The sequence below is a fragment of the Mustelus asterias genome, chromosome 6 (assembly GCF_964213995.1).
Source record: "Mustelus asterias chromosome 6, sMusAst1.hap1.1, whole genome shotgun sequence".
In the NCBI taxonomy this organism is placed as follows: domain Eukaryota; kingdom Metazoa; phylum Chordata; class Chondrichthyes; order Carcharhiniformes; family Triakidae; genus Mustelus; species Mustelus asterias.
In genome coordinates, this window is record NC_135806.1 from 100,910,386 (window position 1) to 100,928,942 (window position 18,557).

Below are 18,557 nucleotides of genomic sequence, written 5' to 3' on the forward strand. Positions count from 1 at the left end.
ACTGGTAATGATGGGGGTGCAAGCACTGGTAATGATGGGGGTGCAGGCAGCGCTAATGATGGGGGTGCAGGAGGTGGCAATGATGGGGGTGCAAGCACTGGTAATGATGGGGGTGCAGGCGGTGGAAATGATGGGGGTGCAGGCGGTGGAAATGATGGGGGTGCAGGCGGTGGTAATGATGGGGGTGCAGGCACTGGTAATGATGGGGGTGCAGGCGGTGGTAATGATGGGGGTGCAAGCACTGGTAATGATGGGGGTGCAGGCACTGGTAATGATGGGGGTGCAGGCGGTGGTAATGATGGGGGTGCAGGCGGTGGTAATGATGGGGGTGCAGGCGGTGGTAATGATGGGGGTGCAGGCGGTGGTAATGATGGGGCTGCAAGCACTGGTAATGATGGGGGTGCAGGCGGTGGTGATGACGGGGGTGCAAGCACTGGTGATGACGGGGTGGGGGGGGGGGGTTGCAGGCACTGGTGATGACGGGGTGGGGGGGGGGGGTTGCAGGCACTGGTGATGACGGGGTGGGGGGGGGGGGTCGCAGGCACTGGTGATGACGGGGTGGGGGGGGGGGGTCGCAGGCACTGGTGATGACGGGGTGGGGGGGGGGGTCGCAGGCACTGGTGATGACGGTGGTGCAGGCGGCGCCAGCAGATCCTTCACAAAGATGGCTGCCCGCAATATGAGGGCCTTTCTCACTTCCCGGCACGCCTGGAAACGGAGACTAATCATATCCCCGATAAAACACGTCGGCACTTTGCACCCAGCAGTTAAGTTTTGTGGTGCACGGCTCTTCGGAGCGCCGCGAATTTTAAAAAATTGCCCCAGTCGGCGCGGGTAATTCAGCGGTTTCTGCGTCCCGCGGCGTGAAATAGATTTGTTTGGCGAGGCGACAGCGGGGGACAGGTGTAACTTGGGTCCTTCGTGACCTCTGTGTGAAGGGGAGGTTAAGCCATGGCGGCTGCTGGTTGCTTCAAACCGCTTTAGACTGCGGCCCGGGGCGTATATATGAGCGCAGCCAGGGGGGGATTCGTGTCCTGGCGGTCTCTCCATTGACCTTCCTGTAGCAGGTGTCCGCTAACATGGTGAGTGCGCTCGGGGCTGTTGCTGCTCTCACTCAGCCTCAGGGTGGGAGACACCAAAGGGCGACTCATGCACTGAACTCCAGTGGAGTGCCGGGTGGACAACGTCCTTCACCCCCCCCCCCAACAACTTAATTTCTCTCTCTCTCCCCCCCCCCCCCCCCCCCGCGTTTTACGTCTCCCTCATTCAGATCTATGGAAATAAACTGCATTCTTTCACTTATCCCATTATAAACCTGTTGACCGGTGAATTGCTGGGATCTGCTTCTCTGGACGCTGAGGACAGCAGTCGATCAAAATGAAATAGTGAAGATGTTCTAAAGACAAATGGACAAACGTTTTTAATGCTTTGTTTACTTTAATGGACTGGTGTTTTATTGATGCAAAGTTTTTCATCCAGAAATAAATAGCTGGGGTAGAGTTAAGGTGAATTAATTGTTGATGGGGTTCACTAAGTGTCATTCGGATGCATTGATGCTACTGTTGCGTTGAATGATTTCATTTTGTTGAGAAGTTGTGTAAGTTTAGAGCTCGCTTTCAATTTGAAGTTAAATGAAGCCTGATTTCGTGCCCTCACCCATCTAAAAAATTTGCTTCTTAATATCCACAGATATGTAGTTCCCTTCACAGCCTCAGGAAATCCCTAAACATCATAGAATTCCTACAGCCCAGTGAGCCTGCAATGACAACAATCTCACTTAGGGCCTATCCCCGTAACCCCATGTATTTACCCTGCTAATGCCCCTAACACTAACAGACAATTTAGCATAGCCAATCCACCTAACCCGCACGCACATCTTTGGACTGTAGGAGGAAACCTCAGTACCCAGAGGAAACCCACGCAGACACGGGAGAATGTGCAAACTCCACACACACACTGACCCGAGTCTGGAATTGAACCTGGATGCCTGGTGCTGAGAGACAGCAGTATTAGCCACTGTGCCGCATTGTACAGTCGAAGAAGGACTTCTGAAGCAAAACAGAAAATGGTGGAAATACTTAATAGGTTGGGTGCCAAGCTCAATTTTCATCAGATCTGGAAAATCTTAAGAGCTTTAATTTGAAAGAAATGTAATTGAGGGGGAGGAAAGAACAACAATTATGGGCTGTGGAAGACAGGATTAAATGGCAAAAGGGATGTTGGCATGGGGCAAAAAGAGGTGATAAAGAAACAAAAGGTGAACCGAGCTGTGAATGACCACAGCAGAGTCATATCCAGTGTGTTCTGAGCAATAAAAAAGGGGAGCAGTGATGATGGTTTCAAATTGTTGAACCAAATGTTGAGTCCAAGAGATGATATGATGAATTGAAAGATGATGCTCCTTGAGACTTTGTTCCTTGAGATTCTGAGCTTCATTGAAACAATGTAGAGAACTGAGATCAGAGTGGGGGGCGGGGGGGTTGCAAGTGATCTTTAGGATTAAATGGAAGTGTTCAGGCAAACAATCACCCAGTCTACATTTAGGCCTCCCAATGTGTAGACGACCATACTGTAACAATGAATGCAGTGTACTAAATTTGAAGAAGTACAAGTAAAATACTGTTTCAACTGGAAAGCGTGTTTAGAGCCTTGGATGGTGGGAAGGAAGGGGGCAAGTGTTGCATCTCCTACGCTTGCTTGGGAAAATGTTGTGAGAAAGAGAGTGGGGGATGGATGGGGCATTGTTAATAATCACAAAGTCGACCATCTCAATGCTGAAAAGGGGAGGGGGAGATGTTTGGTGGTGGAATCATGCTGAAGGTGACAGAAATGGCTGAGGATGTTTAGTTAAATGTGGAGGCTGGTGGACTGAAAGTTGATGAAAAGGAGAATGCTATTGTATTTCTTCATACGTTGCTCACAGTTTTGAGGCACCTTGTCCTTCTCGGGTAATCTGAGGTAGACTGCGCTTTCAGGGCCTTGGGCCCATTCATGAGTTTGCGTGCTACACTGCACGAAATGATCTGATCAGGGTAGCCATTATCCTACAAGAGAGGGCAGTGGTTAGCACTGCTGCCTCACAGCTTCAGGGACCTAGGTCCGATTCCCAGCTTGAGTCATTGTCTGTGTAGAGTCTGCATGTTCTTCCTGTGTTTGCATGAGTTTCCTCCTGGTGCTCCGGTTTCCTCCCACAGTCCAAAGATGTATGGGTTAGGTTGATTGGCTATGCTAAGTTGTCCCTTAGTGTCCTGGGATGCATAGGTTAGAGGGATTAGCGGGGTAGCCTTTTTGGGGTTACAGGGATAGGGCCTGGGTGGGATTGTTGTCGGTGCAGACCCGATGGGCCAAATGGCCTCCATCTGCACTGTAGGGATTCTATGGTTAATTTTGTTTTAAGGTGATAAGTAGTTTGATGTTATGCACTTACTTATTGCGTGAATACATCAGAAATCCTTTTGTTGCTGAAATACAATTAATTTATTATGAAATATTATCTGAACAATTTAAAAAACTTTGACAAATAGTTCATGCTGACTTCTTTCCCTTCCAGGGTGTTATAGGCGTGCAATTGGTGGTTACTATGGTAATGGCCAGCATCATACAGAAGATCACACCTCACTACTCATTTGCTCGCTGGTTGCTTTGTAATGGAAGGTATGGGGATTATTTTCTATTGAGACATAAGGGGAAGGCTGTTTTTGTATTTGCAGTTCATGTTTTGTGCATCTGATATTGAGACAATTATCTTTTTGTTAGATGAACTTACATCACACAAGGCAATTTGCTCAATGTTGTTCAGTGTTTTCCTCTTTTTCCCAGTTAGATTGATGTGTACTTTTTTTTAATATGGGACAGAATGCCCCTTTTCTTTTGAAGGTTGGAGTACTGTGCTCAGTTCTGGTCACCTCATTACAGGAAGGCAATTTGCTCAATGTTGTTCAGTGTTTTCCTCTTTTTCCCAGTTAGATTGATGTGTACTTTTTTTTAATGTGGGACAGAATGCCCCTTTTCTTTTGAAGGTTGGAGTACTGTGCTCAGTTCTGGTCACCTCATTACAGGAAGGATGTGGAAAAGATTGAAAGGGTGCAGAGGCGATTTACAAGGATGTTGCCTGGATTGAGTGGCATGCCTTATGAGGATAGGCTGAGGGAGCTCGGTCTTTTCTCCTTGGAGAGACGTAGGATGAGAGGAGACCTAATAGAGGTATATAAGATGTTGAGAGGCATGGATCAGGTGGATTCTCAGAGGCTTTTTCCCAGGGTGGAAATGGCTGCTATGAGAGGACACAGGTTTAAGGTGCTGGGGTGTAGGTACAGGGGAAATGTTAGGGGTAAGTTTTTCAGAGGGTGGTGGGCGAGTGGAATCGGCTGCCGTCAGTGGTGGTGGAGGCAAACTCAATAGGGACTTTTAAGAGACTCCTGGATGAGTACATGGGACTTAATAGGATGGAGGGTTATAGGTAGGCCTGAAAGGTAGGGATATGTTCGGCACAACTTGTGGGGCCGAAGGGCCTGTTTTGTGCTGTAGTTTTCTATGTTTCTAAAATGGGAGACTTATTAATGTTGGTGGGGTGGCTGTTGCCTTGGTGTTGATGTTTGCTCCTAAACCTTGGTCGTCTTCGATCCTCTTTAGCTATTCACACATACTCGTTCCATATATTGTGCATATATATTATGCATATTGTTCTGTTCTCTGCATAAGTACCGTGAGTTATTTTTTTCCTGCGTTCTACTATCCTTAAGTTCATTTTAACTTGCTCACTTCCCACACCATCCCTTTGCACTTTCCTATATTCGGTTCATTTTAAAATCCTGACCATCTTTAATTTTTGAACAGATTTTGCTGAACGTGGATATTTCCAATGTTCGTTTGAGGTTTTGAATCCGTTGATGTCAGCCGCCTTAACTCAGTTGATTGCTTGAGATCAAAATATCAAGAATTTATCATCAAAAAATCTCCATGTATTCTACTCTTAATTACATTCACATTGCATGTAGCAAATTTAATTTTCTTCATTTAGGACAAATAATTCTCTTGATCTTGCTGTTGGTGAGGGAGTAATGTTTGGATTTAATATTTCCTTTTCCTCCCTCCCCATAGACTGATGCCCTTTTCATGTGAGATTTATCAAGTCAAACTGTAGGAGTAGTGAGTGGCTTTTGTGACTCTGAGCAGCAGTCATTTATACATGTATGTGACTCGGTAAGCAGATCAGGACACTTGTCTATTTTCTTTCACTTTGGTTGCTTTGTTCCGTACCTTCGATTATTGTTTAGCCACAGTGAGCATCTTAGTTTTTGGATTTTGTTCTTTACTAACCGTGGTCAGGATGATAGTGGTGATGTTGTAGTTATCCTTTACGTATCCATGCTAAGGATGAGAGACAGTAAGAGTTTTAACAACACCAGGTTAAGCAGTTGCCGAGATTTTGGTGTTACTGAGCACCAGCCAGCCTTCATATTGTGCTTAGGTAGATTGTGTATGTGTCTGGCAGGGCAATAAAAGGCTTCATAGTGAATATCTGCTGTTAGTCATTATCCTGGTTCAAGCAGAATACTAGAGCAGGTTACTTGAGGATTTCTTTTCATCAAACTCTTATTGAGTTATTGCCAAAGCTGGAGACTCAAAGGAACAAAAATCAGAAAGCAGAGGAAGGCAAAAGAAAATCTCTGGGGTGTAGTAATTGTCTGTTTCCAAATGATGGCCTGTTTCCCACTTGGGGAAGATATACTTGAGGGGGAGGGGGGGGGCGGGGGGCCAAATGTGTATTTTTAATCTTCTGTTAAACCTTTCCTTGCATAGTTTAACATGTTGAACATCTTCCTTACTTGATTTGGTTTCAACATTCACCTTTTATTTAGCATTCCTGAATATTTTAGCACTGATATTTGACAATTTGTGACCTAGTTCTACTTGTAGTATTTGACCTCTATTGTGTGCGCATTGTAGTTGTATTGTATATGCATTATAGTATGCTGATATGGGATTAAGTAATGAGTTATCTTGTGTTGGTTCTCTTAGGAATGTAACTGAATCAAATGTTCTTTTGTATAGGATCTTTTTCAAACTAATGTTAGCGGTTATCACCTTGCTTGCCCTTGGGGTACTATGTTTGTTACAAATTTGGATCAGTTAATGTTTGTCACCTGATTTCTTATCATTGTTTTTTCAGGAGGTAAATTGAACACAAACTATTAGCGAGCCAGACATATAGCATTCTTAAGGATAACAAGGTGATAATTATTACCATTCATTTGAAAACTTCTATTGATGCCATGATAAAGAAAGAAACCTAGCCAGAAACAATCAATATCCAATTCAGACAATTATCCTGTTGCTTGAGGCAAATATTTGATTTGCAGTGTATCCTGCATGTAGAAGGTCATTGAGGTTACATCCCTGTTTAAAAAGTGCTTTAAGTGTGGTTGATTTGTATTCGTGTTTACATCTGCTTGCCAGTAGTTTGTCCAAATCTTGGCTGTTGGGTGCTATTTTACTGCCTACTTCTGATGTTTAAGAATCCACATCCTTTGTTTCCCTTTTCCTGAATAGGGTAGTAATATACATCTACAACACGACTACTTCATTCAGTCATTGATTGTAAGCCTGGGAGTATTGCGCAAGTTTGACTTTACCTTATTTGGCATGTAGTTGGAACCAAGAGTTTGGTGATAAACCCCAGAGCTCTTGAAGATGTGATTGGCTCTTGTAGTGCTGTAGAGTGGAGAAGGATGCAAACACAGTCCTGGTAACTTGGCCATATATCAAGCTGCTATAGATGTTTGTCATTATGAGGTCATGTATTGGATACCTAAGTCTTCCTCTTGTCTACTTCTGTCAATCAAAATACCTAAGATGATTTGCAAAAGAACTTTAGTTACTATTTGTAGATGCCACTCCAAGTAGATTGCAGGCAAGCAACAGTTTGTCCAGCAACATCTAGATTCTGGCTTCTTTGAAAATCTGCAAACAGCCATTGGGAGGATTTCTCTACACTAATCAAGTGTATAAATTGTGTAAACAATCTGCATTCTCTGCAGTAGCAGACTGACATGAAATCAATTATAACTGCAGTGAATTTTGTAAATGCTTTTGATTATGTGCTAGTCGAAGCACTTTTTTGTTACTGGCAATGAGCCTGCATTTCTTGCCTCTACCTACTCTTCCCAATGGCTACCCATCCACTTTCCCAAACTCTTCTAACTGTGGAGTGGTCAAGTCCTGGAATGTAAGATCCAGGAAACTATGATCCTTCCTAATGCTGCACAGTGGCAACAGCTGCCCTTTGATCTCAAGCCACTGGAGACACTCCAGACATGTATGGTCCCCCCAATTAAAAAGAAGTATCCTGAAGCTCCCACATGGTGCAGGAATTGCAAACAGGTCAATTAAGATAGATTGGATGGATCAGTAGTTCTTTGATTCTGTCCCATCATTTTTTGCATAATGGATTTGTGGAAGGTCTGACCCTCCTTGTTTCATTGAAAAGGCATGGGATAGATCTATCAGCAAAAAACAATGGATAGTTTTTTCTATTTTTATTGTTCTGGCTGTCTTACTAAAAACTTAGCTGGATATCAAGTCGAACATAGAGATTTCAATGTAAGTGTCAGATATTTGGCAGGAAATTGTAATTGCAATGGACTTTGGCCTTCATAGAAATCATAGAAACCCTACAGTGCAGAAGGAGGCCATTCGGCCCATCGAGTCTGCACCGACCACAATCCCACCCAGGCCCTACCCCCACATATTTTACCCGCTAATCCCTCTAACCTACACATCCCAGGACTCTAAGGGGCAATTTTTTAACCTGGCCAATCAACCTAACCCGCACATCTTTGGACTGTGGGAGGAAACCGGAGCACCCGGAGGAAACCCACGCAGACACAAGGAGAATGTGCAAACTCCACACAGACAGTGACCCGAGCCGGGAATCGAACCCGGGACCCTGGAGCTGTGAAGCAGCAGTGCTAACCACTGTGCTACCGTGCCGCCCTCTGCAAGTTCAGTGTTGAAAGATGGATTTCCAGAGGTAGTTGCAGACAACCTAAGCAAAGATTTGCTTGATTAGGAATGTAAGATCCTGAAGCAGTTATATAAATGAGTGGACTGTCTTTGAAAGTCTGTAAGAAGTTTAACAACACCAGGTTAAAGTCCAACAGGTTTATTTGGGAGCAAAAGCCACAAGCTTTCGGAGCCTTAAGCTCCTTCTTCAGGTGAGTGGGAATTCTGTTCACAAACAAGGCATATAAAGACACAAACTCAATTTACATGAATAATGGTTGGAATGCGAATACTTACAGTTAATCAAGTCTTAAAAGGTACAAACAATGTGAGTGGAGAGAGCATTAAGACAGGTTAAAGAGATGTGTATTGTCTCCAGACAGGACAGCCAGTGAGACTCTGCAAGTCCAGGAGGCAAGCTGTGGGGATTACAGATAGTGTGACATGAACCCAATATCCCGGTTGAGGCCGTCCTCGTGTGCAGAACTTGGCTATCAGTTTCTGCTCAGCGACTCTGCGTCGTCGTGTGTCGTGAAGGCCGCCTTGGAGAACGCTTACCCGAATATCAGAGGCCGAATGCCCGTGACCGCTGAAGTGCTCCCAACAGGAAGAGAACAGTCTTGCCTGGTGATTGTCGAGCGGTGTTCATTCATCCGTTGTCGCAGCGTCTGCATGGCTTCCCCAATGTACCATGCCTCGGGACATCCTTTCCTGCAGCGTATCAGGTAGACAACGTTGGCCGAGTTGCAAGAGTATGTACCGTGTACCTGGTGAATGGTGTTCTCACGTGAGATGATGGCATCTGTGTCGATGATCCGGCATATCTTGCAGAGGTTGCTGTGGCAGGGTTGTGTGGTGTCGTGGTCACTATTCTCCTGAAGGCTGGTAATTTACTGCGGACAATGGTACGTTTGAGGTTGTGTGGTTGTTTGAAGGCAAGAAGTGGGGGTGTGGGGATGGCCTTGGCGAGATGTTCGTCTTCATCAATGACATGTTGAAGGCTCCGGAGGAGATGCCGTAGCTTCTCCGCTCCGGGGAAGTACTGGACGATGAAGGGTACTCTGTCCACCGTGTCCCGTGTTTGTCTTCTGAGGAGGTCGGTACGGTTTTTCGCTGTGGTGCATCGGAACTGTCGATCGCATCTCCAAACACACGCATCTCCATTAAGGACGATCACCTCACTATACCGCAAGCCCACGGATAACCTCACGATGCTCCACTTCTCCAGCTTCCACCCTAAATACGTTAAAGAAGCCATCCCCTACGGACAAGCCCTCCGTATACACAGGATCTGCTCGGATGAGGAGGATCGCAACAGACACCTCCAGACGCTGAAAGATGCCCTCATAAGAACAGGATATGGCGCTCGACTCATCGATCGACAGTTCTGACGCGCGTCACAGCGAAAAACCACACCGACCTCCTCAGAGGACAAACACGGGACACGGTAGACAGAGTACCCTTCGTTGTCCAGTACTTCCCCGGAGCGGAGAAGCTACGGCATCTCTGGAGCCTTCAACATGTCATTGATGAAGATGAACATCTCGCCAAGGCCATCCCCACACCCCCACTTCTTGCCTTCAAACAACCGCACAACCTCAAATAGACCATTGTCCGCAGTAAATTACCAGCCTTCAAGAGAATAGTGACCACGACACCACACAACCCTGCCACAGCAACCTCTGCAAGACATGCCGGATCATCGACACAGATGCCATCATCTCACGTGGGAACACCATTCACCAGGTACACGGTACATACTCTTGCAACTCGGCCAACGTTGTCTACCTGATACGCTGCAGGAAAGGATGTCCCGAGGCATGGTACATTGGGGAAACCATGCAGACGCTGCGACAACGGATGAATGAACACCGCTCGACAATCACCAGGCAAGACTGTTCTCTTCCTGTTGGGGAGCACTTCAGCGGTCACGGGCATTCGGCCTCTGATATTCGGGTAAGCGTTCTCCAAGGCGGCCTTCACGACACACGACGGCGCAGAGTCGCTGAGCAGAAACAGATAGCCAAGTTTCGCACGCATGAGGACGGCCTCAACCGGGATATTGGGTTCATGTCACACTATCTGTAATCCCCACAGCTTGCCTCCTGGACTTGCAGAGTCTCACTGGCTGTCCTGTCTGGAGACAATACACATCTCTTTAACCTGTCTTAATGCTCTCTCCACTCACATTGTTTGTACCTTTTAAGACTTGATTAACTGTAAGTATTCGCATTCCAACCATTATTCTGTAAATTGAGTTTGTGTCTTTATATGCCCTGTTTGTGAACAGAATTCCCACTTACCTGAAGAAGGAGCTTAAGGCTCCGAAAGCTTGTGGCTTTTGCTCCCAAATAAACCTGTTGGACTTTAACCTGGTGTTGTTAAACTTCTTACTGTGTTTACCCCTGTCCAGTGCCGGCATCTCCACATTTTGAAAGTCTGAACATTGATGTTCCAGTTACCAAATAGGTACTTGGGGTTCATCTCATCAGTTAGGCTCTGCATCTGCACATCAAAGCCTCAGGATGATGTTGGACGTCTTTTGCTTTGACTATAACAAAATGAGGCCCTTGTTTAAAAAAAAAATGCAAGTCTAAACATGGAGCTACATATCAAATGGGAATCCCAGCCCTGAGGTATGCACTGACCTGTTGCAAGAAGAAACTACGGAATTGTGCTATCCTGATTTGTGGAATACTGGGTGGGTCTAATGTTGGCATAGAAGAGCAGCAAACAATCTAGAGTAAAAATACTTAACTGGAGGAGGGTCAATTTCAGTGGGTGTGAATATATCTATCCCAGGGAAGTTGGGCTGAAAGATTGGTCGGCAGAACTCCAACCGAAACATGGGCTGCTTTAGTTTGGCTGTACATTCCCACAAGGGGTAAAGATAGCACAACCAGAGCAAGAAGAAAAGAGAGAGTAAGATGAAGCAGAAAAAGAGTGCACGTGACAGATGCCAGATTGTTTATACAAGTGAGAACCAGACTGATGTAGAAAATTCAGTGGAATAAGACAATGAGAGAGTAGAGAATGGCAGACATTTCCCCTCTCTTCATTTTTGTACGCCTGTCATAATTTGTGACATTACATTGGTCAATAATTCTATTTTGTATGTCTGCGAACCTCTAGACCAACCACACTTTGAGTTCCCATTTTGTGCTTTTACATTTTTTGACTTTTTATTCATTTTCCTTGAACGTTTGACTCTTGTACCATTTTACTAGTAAATTCCTTTCTAATTTGCTGAATGCAGGCAAGGTGATTCTGATTGGGCCCAGTAGTCCAGCACTGGACTTGTGGAAGAAAGTAATAAAGGGAGAAAGGACATTTCAAAACAAAATTGAAATAAAGAAAGTGCAGGCAGTGTAGCAGTAATAACATGGTTGATTTGTGTGACTTTTTGAGATGTGCTTGGTCCATCGTGACTGAGCCTGGGGCCAAATTCGGCTAACAGCATTGGAAAACCTATAGTCTGCAACATTGCATTTGTTCAAAGTGGAACACTTTTTATGTGCACTTGATTTATTTATAATGCTGATTGTTGGAAAGGGGAACTTTCTGAATGTCGATAATTTTGGAACTTTATTGTTACAGTTTGAAATGGTATCAGCATCCTACAGAAGAACAACTTCAGGCTCTTGCTGGGAAACAACAAAAAGCAAAATCCAGGAAAGACAGGTAATGGTGACGAGATCACTTTTTATGTACATTAAATATTGTTCATCTATTTGACTTCCATCAAATTAACCCCCTCTTTAAAATGTCCACGCTCATGAGGATTTTTTCCCCCAGTAATAGTAACTCTATTAATAGCCCACAAACTGGTGAATCTGTTCCTTCACATTTTCCTACCTTGCCCTTGGGTGTCAGCAGTGGCTCAGCGATGCCACTCTTGTCTCTGAGTCAGAAAATTGTGGTTTCAAGTTCCACTCTGAGATTTGAGCACAAAACTGAAGTCAACACTTCTAGTGTAGAACTGAGAGAATTGGAGATACCGTGGGTTGAATGAGATGTTAAACTGAAGAACCCTAAGATTGTATGAAGCAAGCGTAGGCCATTCAGTCCATTGAGCTTCTCTGCCTTTCAGTAAGACCATTGCTGATCTGATTGTGGCCTTAACTCCACTCCACTTCCTGCCTGCGCTGCAAAACCTTTGATTCCCTCGGAGATCAAAAATCTGTCTAACCCAGCCTCGAAAATATTCAATGAGCAAGCCTCCGCTGCTCTCTGATTAATGATCCTCTGAGAGAAGAAATCACTCTTCAGCTCCATCCTAAACTTTGTCCCTGATTCTAGATTCCAACAGCCCCACCCTGCCCGAGGGGAGAAGCCCCGACAGGACCTTGGGTATTTCAATAAGTTCATTCTTCTAAATTACAATGAGTGTAGGCCTAACCAACTCAACCTTTCCTCAGTGAACCTTCTCTGAACTGCTTTCAATGCAAGTATATCAGTCCTTAAGTAAGGTGACCAGAGCTGCACACACTATAGGTGCGGTGTCACCAATATTCTATACAGTTCTAACATGACTTCCCTACTCTATTTCCCCTGTCCGCGTAAAGGCCAACATTCCATTTTCTTTCCAGATTACTTGCTATAGCCACATGGTCACATATTGTGATTCATGTACAAGGACACCTAGATCCCTCTTCTGTTTCTCTCTCCATTTAAATAATATTCTGCTTTTCCATTCTCCCTCACATTTTTCCATATTGGACTCCCATCTGCCAATTTTCCCAATTCATTTATCCTGTCTATGTCCCTTTGTAGAATTTTTGTGTCCTCTCACCTTGCATTCCTGCCTATTGTTGCATCATACAATGCACTAGGTCCCTTCAGTAATATAGGTTGTAAAGGCCTAGCATTGATCCTTGTGGCACTCCGCTAGTTACAATTTGCCAACCTGAAAATGATCCATTTATCCTGACTCTGTTTTCTGTTAGCTAATCCTCTATTCATGCTAATATATCACCCCCAACACCATGAACTCCTATCTTCTGTAGTAACCTTTTATGTGGCATCTTATTGAATGTCTTTTGACAATCCATCTACTGGTACTCCTTTATTGACCCTGCTTGTTACACCCTCAAAGATCTCTAATCGATTTGTCAAGCACGATTTCCCTTTCGCGTAACCATGTTGACTCTGCCTGATTATGTTATGGTTTACTAAATGTCTTGCTACTACCTCCTTAATAATGGATTCTAGCATTTTCGCAGTGACAGATGTTAGGCTAATTGGCCTATAGTTTCCTGCTTAATGTATTCCTTTGTTCTTGAATAGAAGTGTTACATTTGCATTTATCCAGGATCTGGGAAATTTTGGAAGATTCCAAAAAATGCATCCACTATCTCTGCAACCACTTATTTTAAGACCCCGGCCTGCCACCCATCAGGTCCAAGTGACTTGTCAGCCTTTAGTTCCATTCGTTTTCTCAGTACAAAACTGTCTTGAGCTGTTTGTTAAAGATCCTGTGAACTGTCTCAAAGAAGAGAAGGGAAATTCTCACCAGTGCCTTGGTCAATATTTACCCCTAAGCCAACCTCCTTTTTAAAAAAAAAACACAGATTATCTCATTACACCATTGCTGTTTATGGGGCAAATTGGTTACTGTACTTCAAAGCAGTAACTCATTGGCTTTAAAGCAATTTTGGTAATCCTGAGGTCCTAAAAGGTGCTTGTCTGTCTTTAACTCTCTGCTCTTAACTCTCTTCTCTACCTGCCTGTTTGTTTATTTCCTTTTTACATGCAAACGTATCCAAAAATAGAAGGGATTATCGGGTCAGAGTGAAAGGGTGAGGAGTACAAGGCAGAAAGGTGACCAAGTAAGAAGGAAAGGACTAAAGCTGTACACCGGGGGTCCTGGTCTCTTTTTGGGTCAGCGGGTCCTGGTCTCCTTTTGGGTCAGTGGGTCATTGCTGGGTGATATGGAGGCCACATTGCAGTTTTTGGTATTGAAGATTGGGTACCAGTCAGGCAATGTCGTAGCAGGATAGAATGTGATAAAAGACGAACGGAAAGATGTGGAGCTAGATAGGTATGGAATGGGAGAGGGAAAGATGAGAATGGCCAGGAAGGATCAGATACTCAGAAGGAAATGGCAATGTCCAATTGCCCGCCCAGCCTCTGCTTTGGGAAAGGTCTTGTTATGCATTGGCAGGCTTCCTTCAACTCATGAATAAGCCCTAAAGGCAATTCCTTCCCTTCCAAAGCTAGTTTGTAGCTCTCACTGGGAATCTTCAATTTCTGCGTAGAGGTATTTTTGTTTTTAGCCCTCTGATCGTACAAATCATTTGTGTTTGTACCAAGACCACATTCTTGATCAAGCTGTTGCTCATCCTTCTACATCTCTGGTAACAGTTTGAGGCCAATACCTGAGTCCCAATTTATATAGCCTGTGCTAGTAGCCAGATGAAGCCAAGAGATATAAATGTCTTTGCAGAGGTGCAAACTTATCAGCATTCAGAGTTTTGGTCACATTTTTTAAAGTGTTAGTATGAGACTCTATGTTTCTCAATCCAACCAGAATATTTGTTTTGCACCAGTTGCAGCTGGTTCTTGTTCATGAATTTGAGAGATATGAATGACACTTTGCATTTGAAGGAGAGCCAATACTGTTTTGCACTAGGAAAAGCAATGTCAAAGAACTGGTTGTTAACAGTTTCTCTTAATTTTAATTTTATTTCCTGGCAAGCACTTTCCAAGTTACGAGATTCTATTTCTTTACTTGCTTAATAAATTTTAACTTTGCTAGTTCAGTGTCATAACCATTTGGGCTAATGTACCCTTTACTTTCTTTAACTGTTCTTTTGGAACCTCTATTTTCAAACCTTTTAGCAGTGTATTTATAGAAATAAATGAAAATAACTGGGAAATACTTGGGATTACAGTTTTGCAATACTGCTTTAGAATGAAAGTCTGTTAAAGCATCAAGGGATCAATAAAAACAAAGTTTGACTTATTTAAAAGGCTTCTTTGTCAAATGTAACCATAAAGCTGACAAGTTGATCTCTGGATTATAGTGCATGCTGTTAAGGTGCCAACATGATGCAGTCTTCTCACTAGATAATGAAAATCATGCTAAGCTCTCTCACTTTGGCTCCCTCTTTTGCTTACCACTACCTCCCTTTTTCTCACTCTCATTTACTGAAGACCACTTGTCAGCATAAAAGCCACCTATTTACCACTGATATCAGCCCTGGTCCCTTTACAATTTGGAACCTCAAAATATTTTCAACCTGAGCTGTTTCCTAGCTCATATCCTTTCCTAGACAGAGACCAACTGCACCCATCTTTATTCCTCTATTTTATGTTAAAACTCTGATACCTTTCTTTATTGCTTCTTTTCTTAATCACTGCAATGCTGAACTCCCATTCATCACCCTCAAAACTCAGCTGCCTGTGTCATATCCACACCAAGTTCCAAAGGCCTTTTATCCCCAATCTTGCTGACTTTTGTTGACTGCCCATGCCTCAGCATGGACAGTATACAAAATTTAAAATTCAAGAATCAAATTTAAAATCGTTGACTTTGCCTTTTTCCTCAAATCAGTCTATGCACTCACATGTTCAAAGCTCTTTATTGTCCTACCTTTTCCTGTGAACTTTTCATTCTTCTGACTTTAGCATCACTTGCCCTCACGTTTTCCCTAGCCCCCTTTCACCCAATCATTCTTGCCTTCAGCTTCCTTGGTCTCATTCTGGACTTCCCTCATAAATCAATTTACCCTCAGAAAAGCCCCCGATACTAAGCTTTTGGGGAACTCAAATTATGCTTTCTTGGCTTGGTTTATGCTTTCGCTCTTATCTAACAGCCTTAGATTTTCTGCATTAAAACTTCTATAAATGCAAATTGTTGTAGTAACAATGTTTACAGCCTCTCCAAGTAAGATGGAAGAACATCAGTGTTTGTTTACAATGTTTAGACATGGTCAAAATTAATCGTTGCCAGGGATGAGAAGGTAAGGATCTTCCATCTGGAATCGGAGTGAAGGAGCATGAGTTTCCATTTGTAGACTTACAGCCACTTATATCGTGGTTTTGCCAGGAAGTACAATGGGCACATAGAAAGCAAGCCACTGACTGTTCCTAAGGATATTGATCTCCATTTGGAAGCAAAGACCATTACAGAGGTGGATACACGAGGTAGGATATATGGCTGAAGATGCACATTTAATTATTTAATTGAAAAACCCCTTGAACTTCATGTGGTGAGTACTCTATACTCACTAATTTTCTTTCAATGTAACTGAAAAATTTTTCAATCACCCTGTGGTGTATATGGAAATATTTCAATTGATGTTTTATTTAAGTGATTCTCCATTTCTTTTAACAGATTTGTACAAATATGGCATAGATTCTTTAAAACATTTTGTTCCTTGTGATCAAGACAGCAGTTTTTATTGATTTATCGTGGTCATACATCAAGGTGGAGCAAGTCACTGCAAAATAATCCTTCAGGCATTTTTATTCACTGAGGTCATGTGAACTATTTTGTTATCACCTTAGTCAGTGAAAGATGCTGACCAGTTGTTAGCTTTTTTTGTGCTGAAATCAGCAGATCATTTCCTTGCCATCAAAAGTTCTCAAAAGAAATGCATAATATATTCCTTCCTTTAGCTATGCCAAATGCTTCGTGCTCCAATGCACAATGTAAGCCTTGTCCTGATGCAATGTATATTTTTTGGAGCTTAAGGTGGTCCCCTGCTTGTCACTTGTTTCATCACATCAAATTTTGTGATGCGTTAGTTCACTCTATTTGTCCGTTGTCCTCCACTCTTTCCCTTTTTGCTCCTGACTCATTAGAATGCACTAACCTAGTAGGTGGATCCCTGAACATTAACCAAATCCAGGAGAGCCTGACTAGTTAAGTGTGATCATGTTCTTTTGTATTAATCTGACTTAATCCTTTACCTGCTTTGTAGCAGTATTCATCAACTCGTGATCAGAAGCAGGAGCTGTCGCTGTTTTCTTCCCTCAATGTAGCGTACCACCCGTACTCTTCCAATTTCATGGTTTAAAGATATCGTAACCAATTGTAGTTCCTTTGCCACGTGCCGAGATCAAGTACTCAACAGAGAATGGGATCATTTCTGGTTGTATGACCCAGAACCACTGAGGTATCAAATGCTGAAATACATTGTACAAAATGCCAACCATCTTTCTCAAGATAGTCACTTAAGTTCTTTGATTTCCTGGAAATTAAATGCAAATTTTACAGACTTTTTAAAAAAAAATTGAGATTTTGCAAACATGTTTTGCATAAAGCCAAAACAGCTTGCTTCATATGCTCAGGCCCCTTAGTTGTAAGACGGTTCAAATGCCTACAAACTGTACTGTAAGGTGATTTGATACTATTGGTTAAAGTGCTTTCAACATCAAAGATAAGAGTTCATGGTAGTAGTGCTGGACTGTAAAAATCAAAAATGAGCAAGATCCTGTCCAAATTAATCGTGCAGAAAAATTAACAAATGGGTTGACAGTCAAAAATCTTGAAATCTGAAATGTATACAGTGAGGTGAATTTTACGGAAACTATTTCTTGGCTTCCCCGGTTTTAAAAAAAGTTGGTCTTGAGCCGACCCAGCTTAAAACAAAAAGTTGTCCCGCAGCCATAATACATTGGGGCAGTCTTAACAAGCTGAGTGGGACTTTTGCCCCTCAGGAAAGTCCTGCCCTCGGGCGGCTGGTCAATCTGGCCAGCAACTGAGTAGTCCTCAACAACTCCAGAACTCAATAGTGGCTGCTGCTAGGATTATAAACCGTCCCAAGGATCCATGGTGTTGGGCATGGTGGTGAGTCTGGTGTTTTGGCTCAGGGAGGTATCAGGGGCCCGAGGGAGGGTGGGGGGGGTCAGGTTCTTGGGGAGCCACCCGCTCTATTTTGCATGCCCACCCCACCACCTGCAAATATGCCAGTGCGGACCATAAAATTCCCCCTAGTACAAGAAATATTTCAGTAAGGTGAAAAGGATTTGTTTGAATACTGAGGTTTAAACTAAGCAAAATTGAAAAGGCATATAGCAAGACTAAGGTTGGGATTTTTCAGTGCTTGTGGAGGTAGCCTGCCATTGGCCGGGAACTTCTGGCCAAGATCTGACAATGCTAAAGATAACCAGGAATATAGAGAGGATTGTAGAAGGGTAAATGGAGATATCCGAAGACATGAAGGAAAATACACATGACTTGCAAAATTTCTAAGAATATGAAATGTGGGGAGTGTGTTCAAGAATGAACAGGGAGGGTGAAATTATAGTTTTAAAAAATAATGGTCCAGAATTTGCTGCCAGAATAATGGTACTTGCTATTATTTATGCATAAATGATGAAACAACATCGTGAGAAACATTTGGGAACAAAGGAGTAAGCTATTCAGTCCCTCAAGCCTATTTTGCTATTCAAATAGATTATGGCAAATGCACCCAATCCACTCCCTCAGCATTGATGTCCATAGAATCAGAAAATTGTACATTCACCTGATAAACATGAACTAACATGTCTCAAATATTGGACAAGACATGAGTAGAGTAAATAGCCTTTTAATGCTGTGAGAA

General features: G+C 43.3%; 1 protein-coding gene across 6 annotated transcripts in view; it reads left to right on the top strand.

Annotated features, from left to right (window-relative positions):
- The first annotated feature begins 921 nt into the window (after positions 1 to 921).
- The window catches only part of tmem161b (transmembrane protein 161B), a 59,978-nt gene continuing 42,342 nt past the window's right edge, over positions 922 to 18,557 (top strand). For 2 of the 6 annotated variants that reach the window (XM_078214809.1, XM_078214810.1), the window contains exons 1-4: positions 931 to 1,082; positions 3,551 to 3,654; positions 11,602 to 11,685; positions 16,055 to 16,152. In XM_078214809.1, the coding sequence (XP_078070935.1) occupies positions 1,080 to 1,082; positions 3,551 to 3,654; positions 11,602 to 11,685; positions 16,055 to 16,152 (289 nt within the window). In that variant the 5' untranslated portion in view covers positions 931 to 1,079. Of the gene's footprint in view, positions 1,083 to 3,550; positions 3,655 to 11,601; positions 11,686 to 15,932; positions 16,153 to 17,013; positions 17,127 to 18,557 lie in introns of those variants that run through there. The other 4 variants (XM_078214811.1, XM_078214814.1, XM_078214812.1 and 1 more) reach the window with 4 other exon arrangements.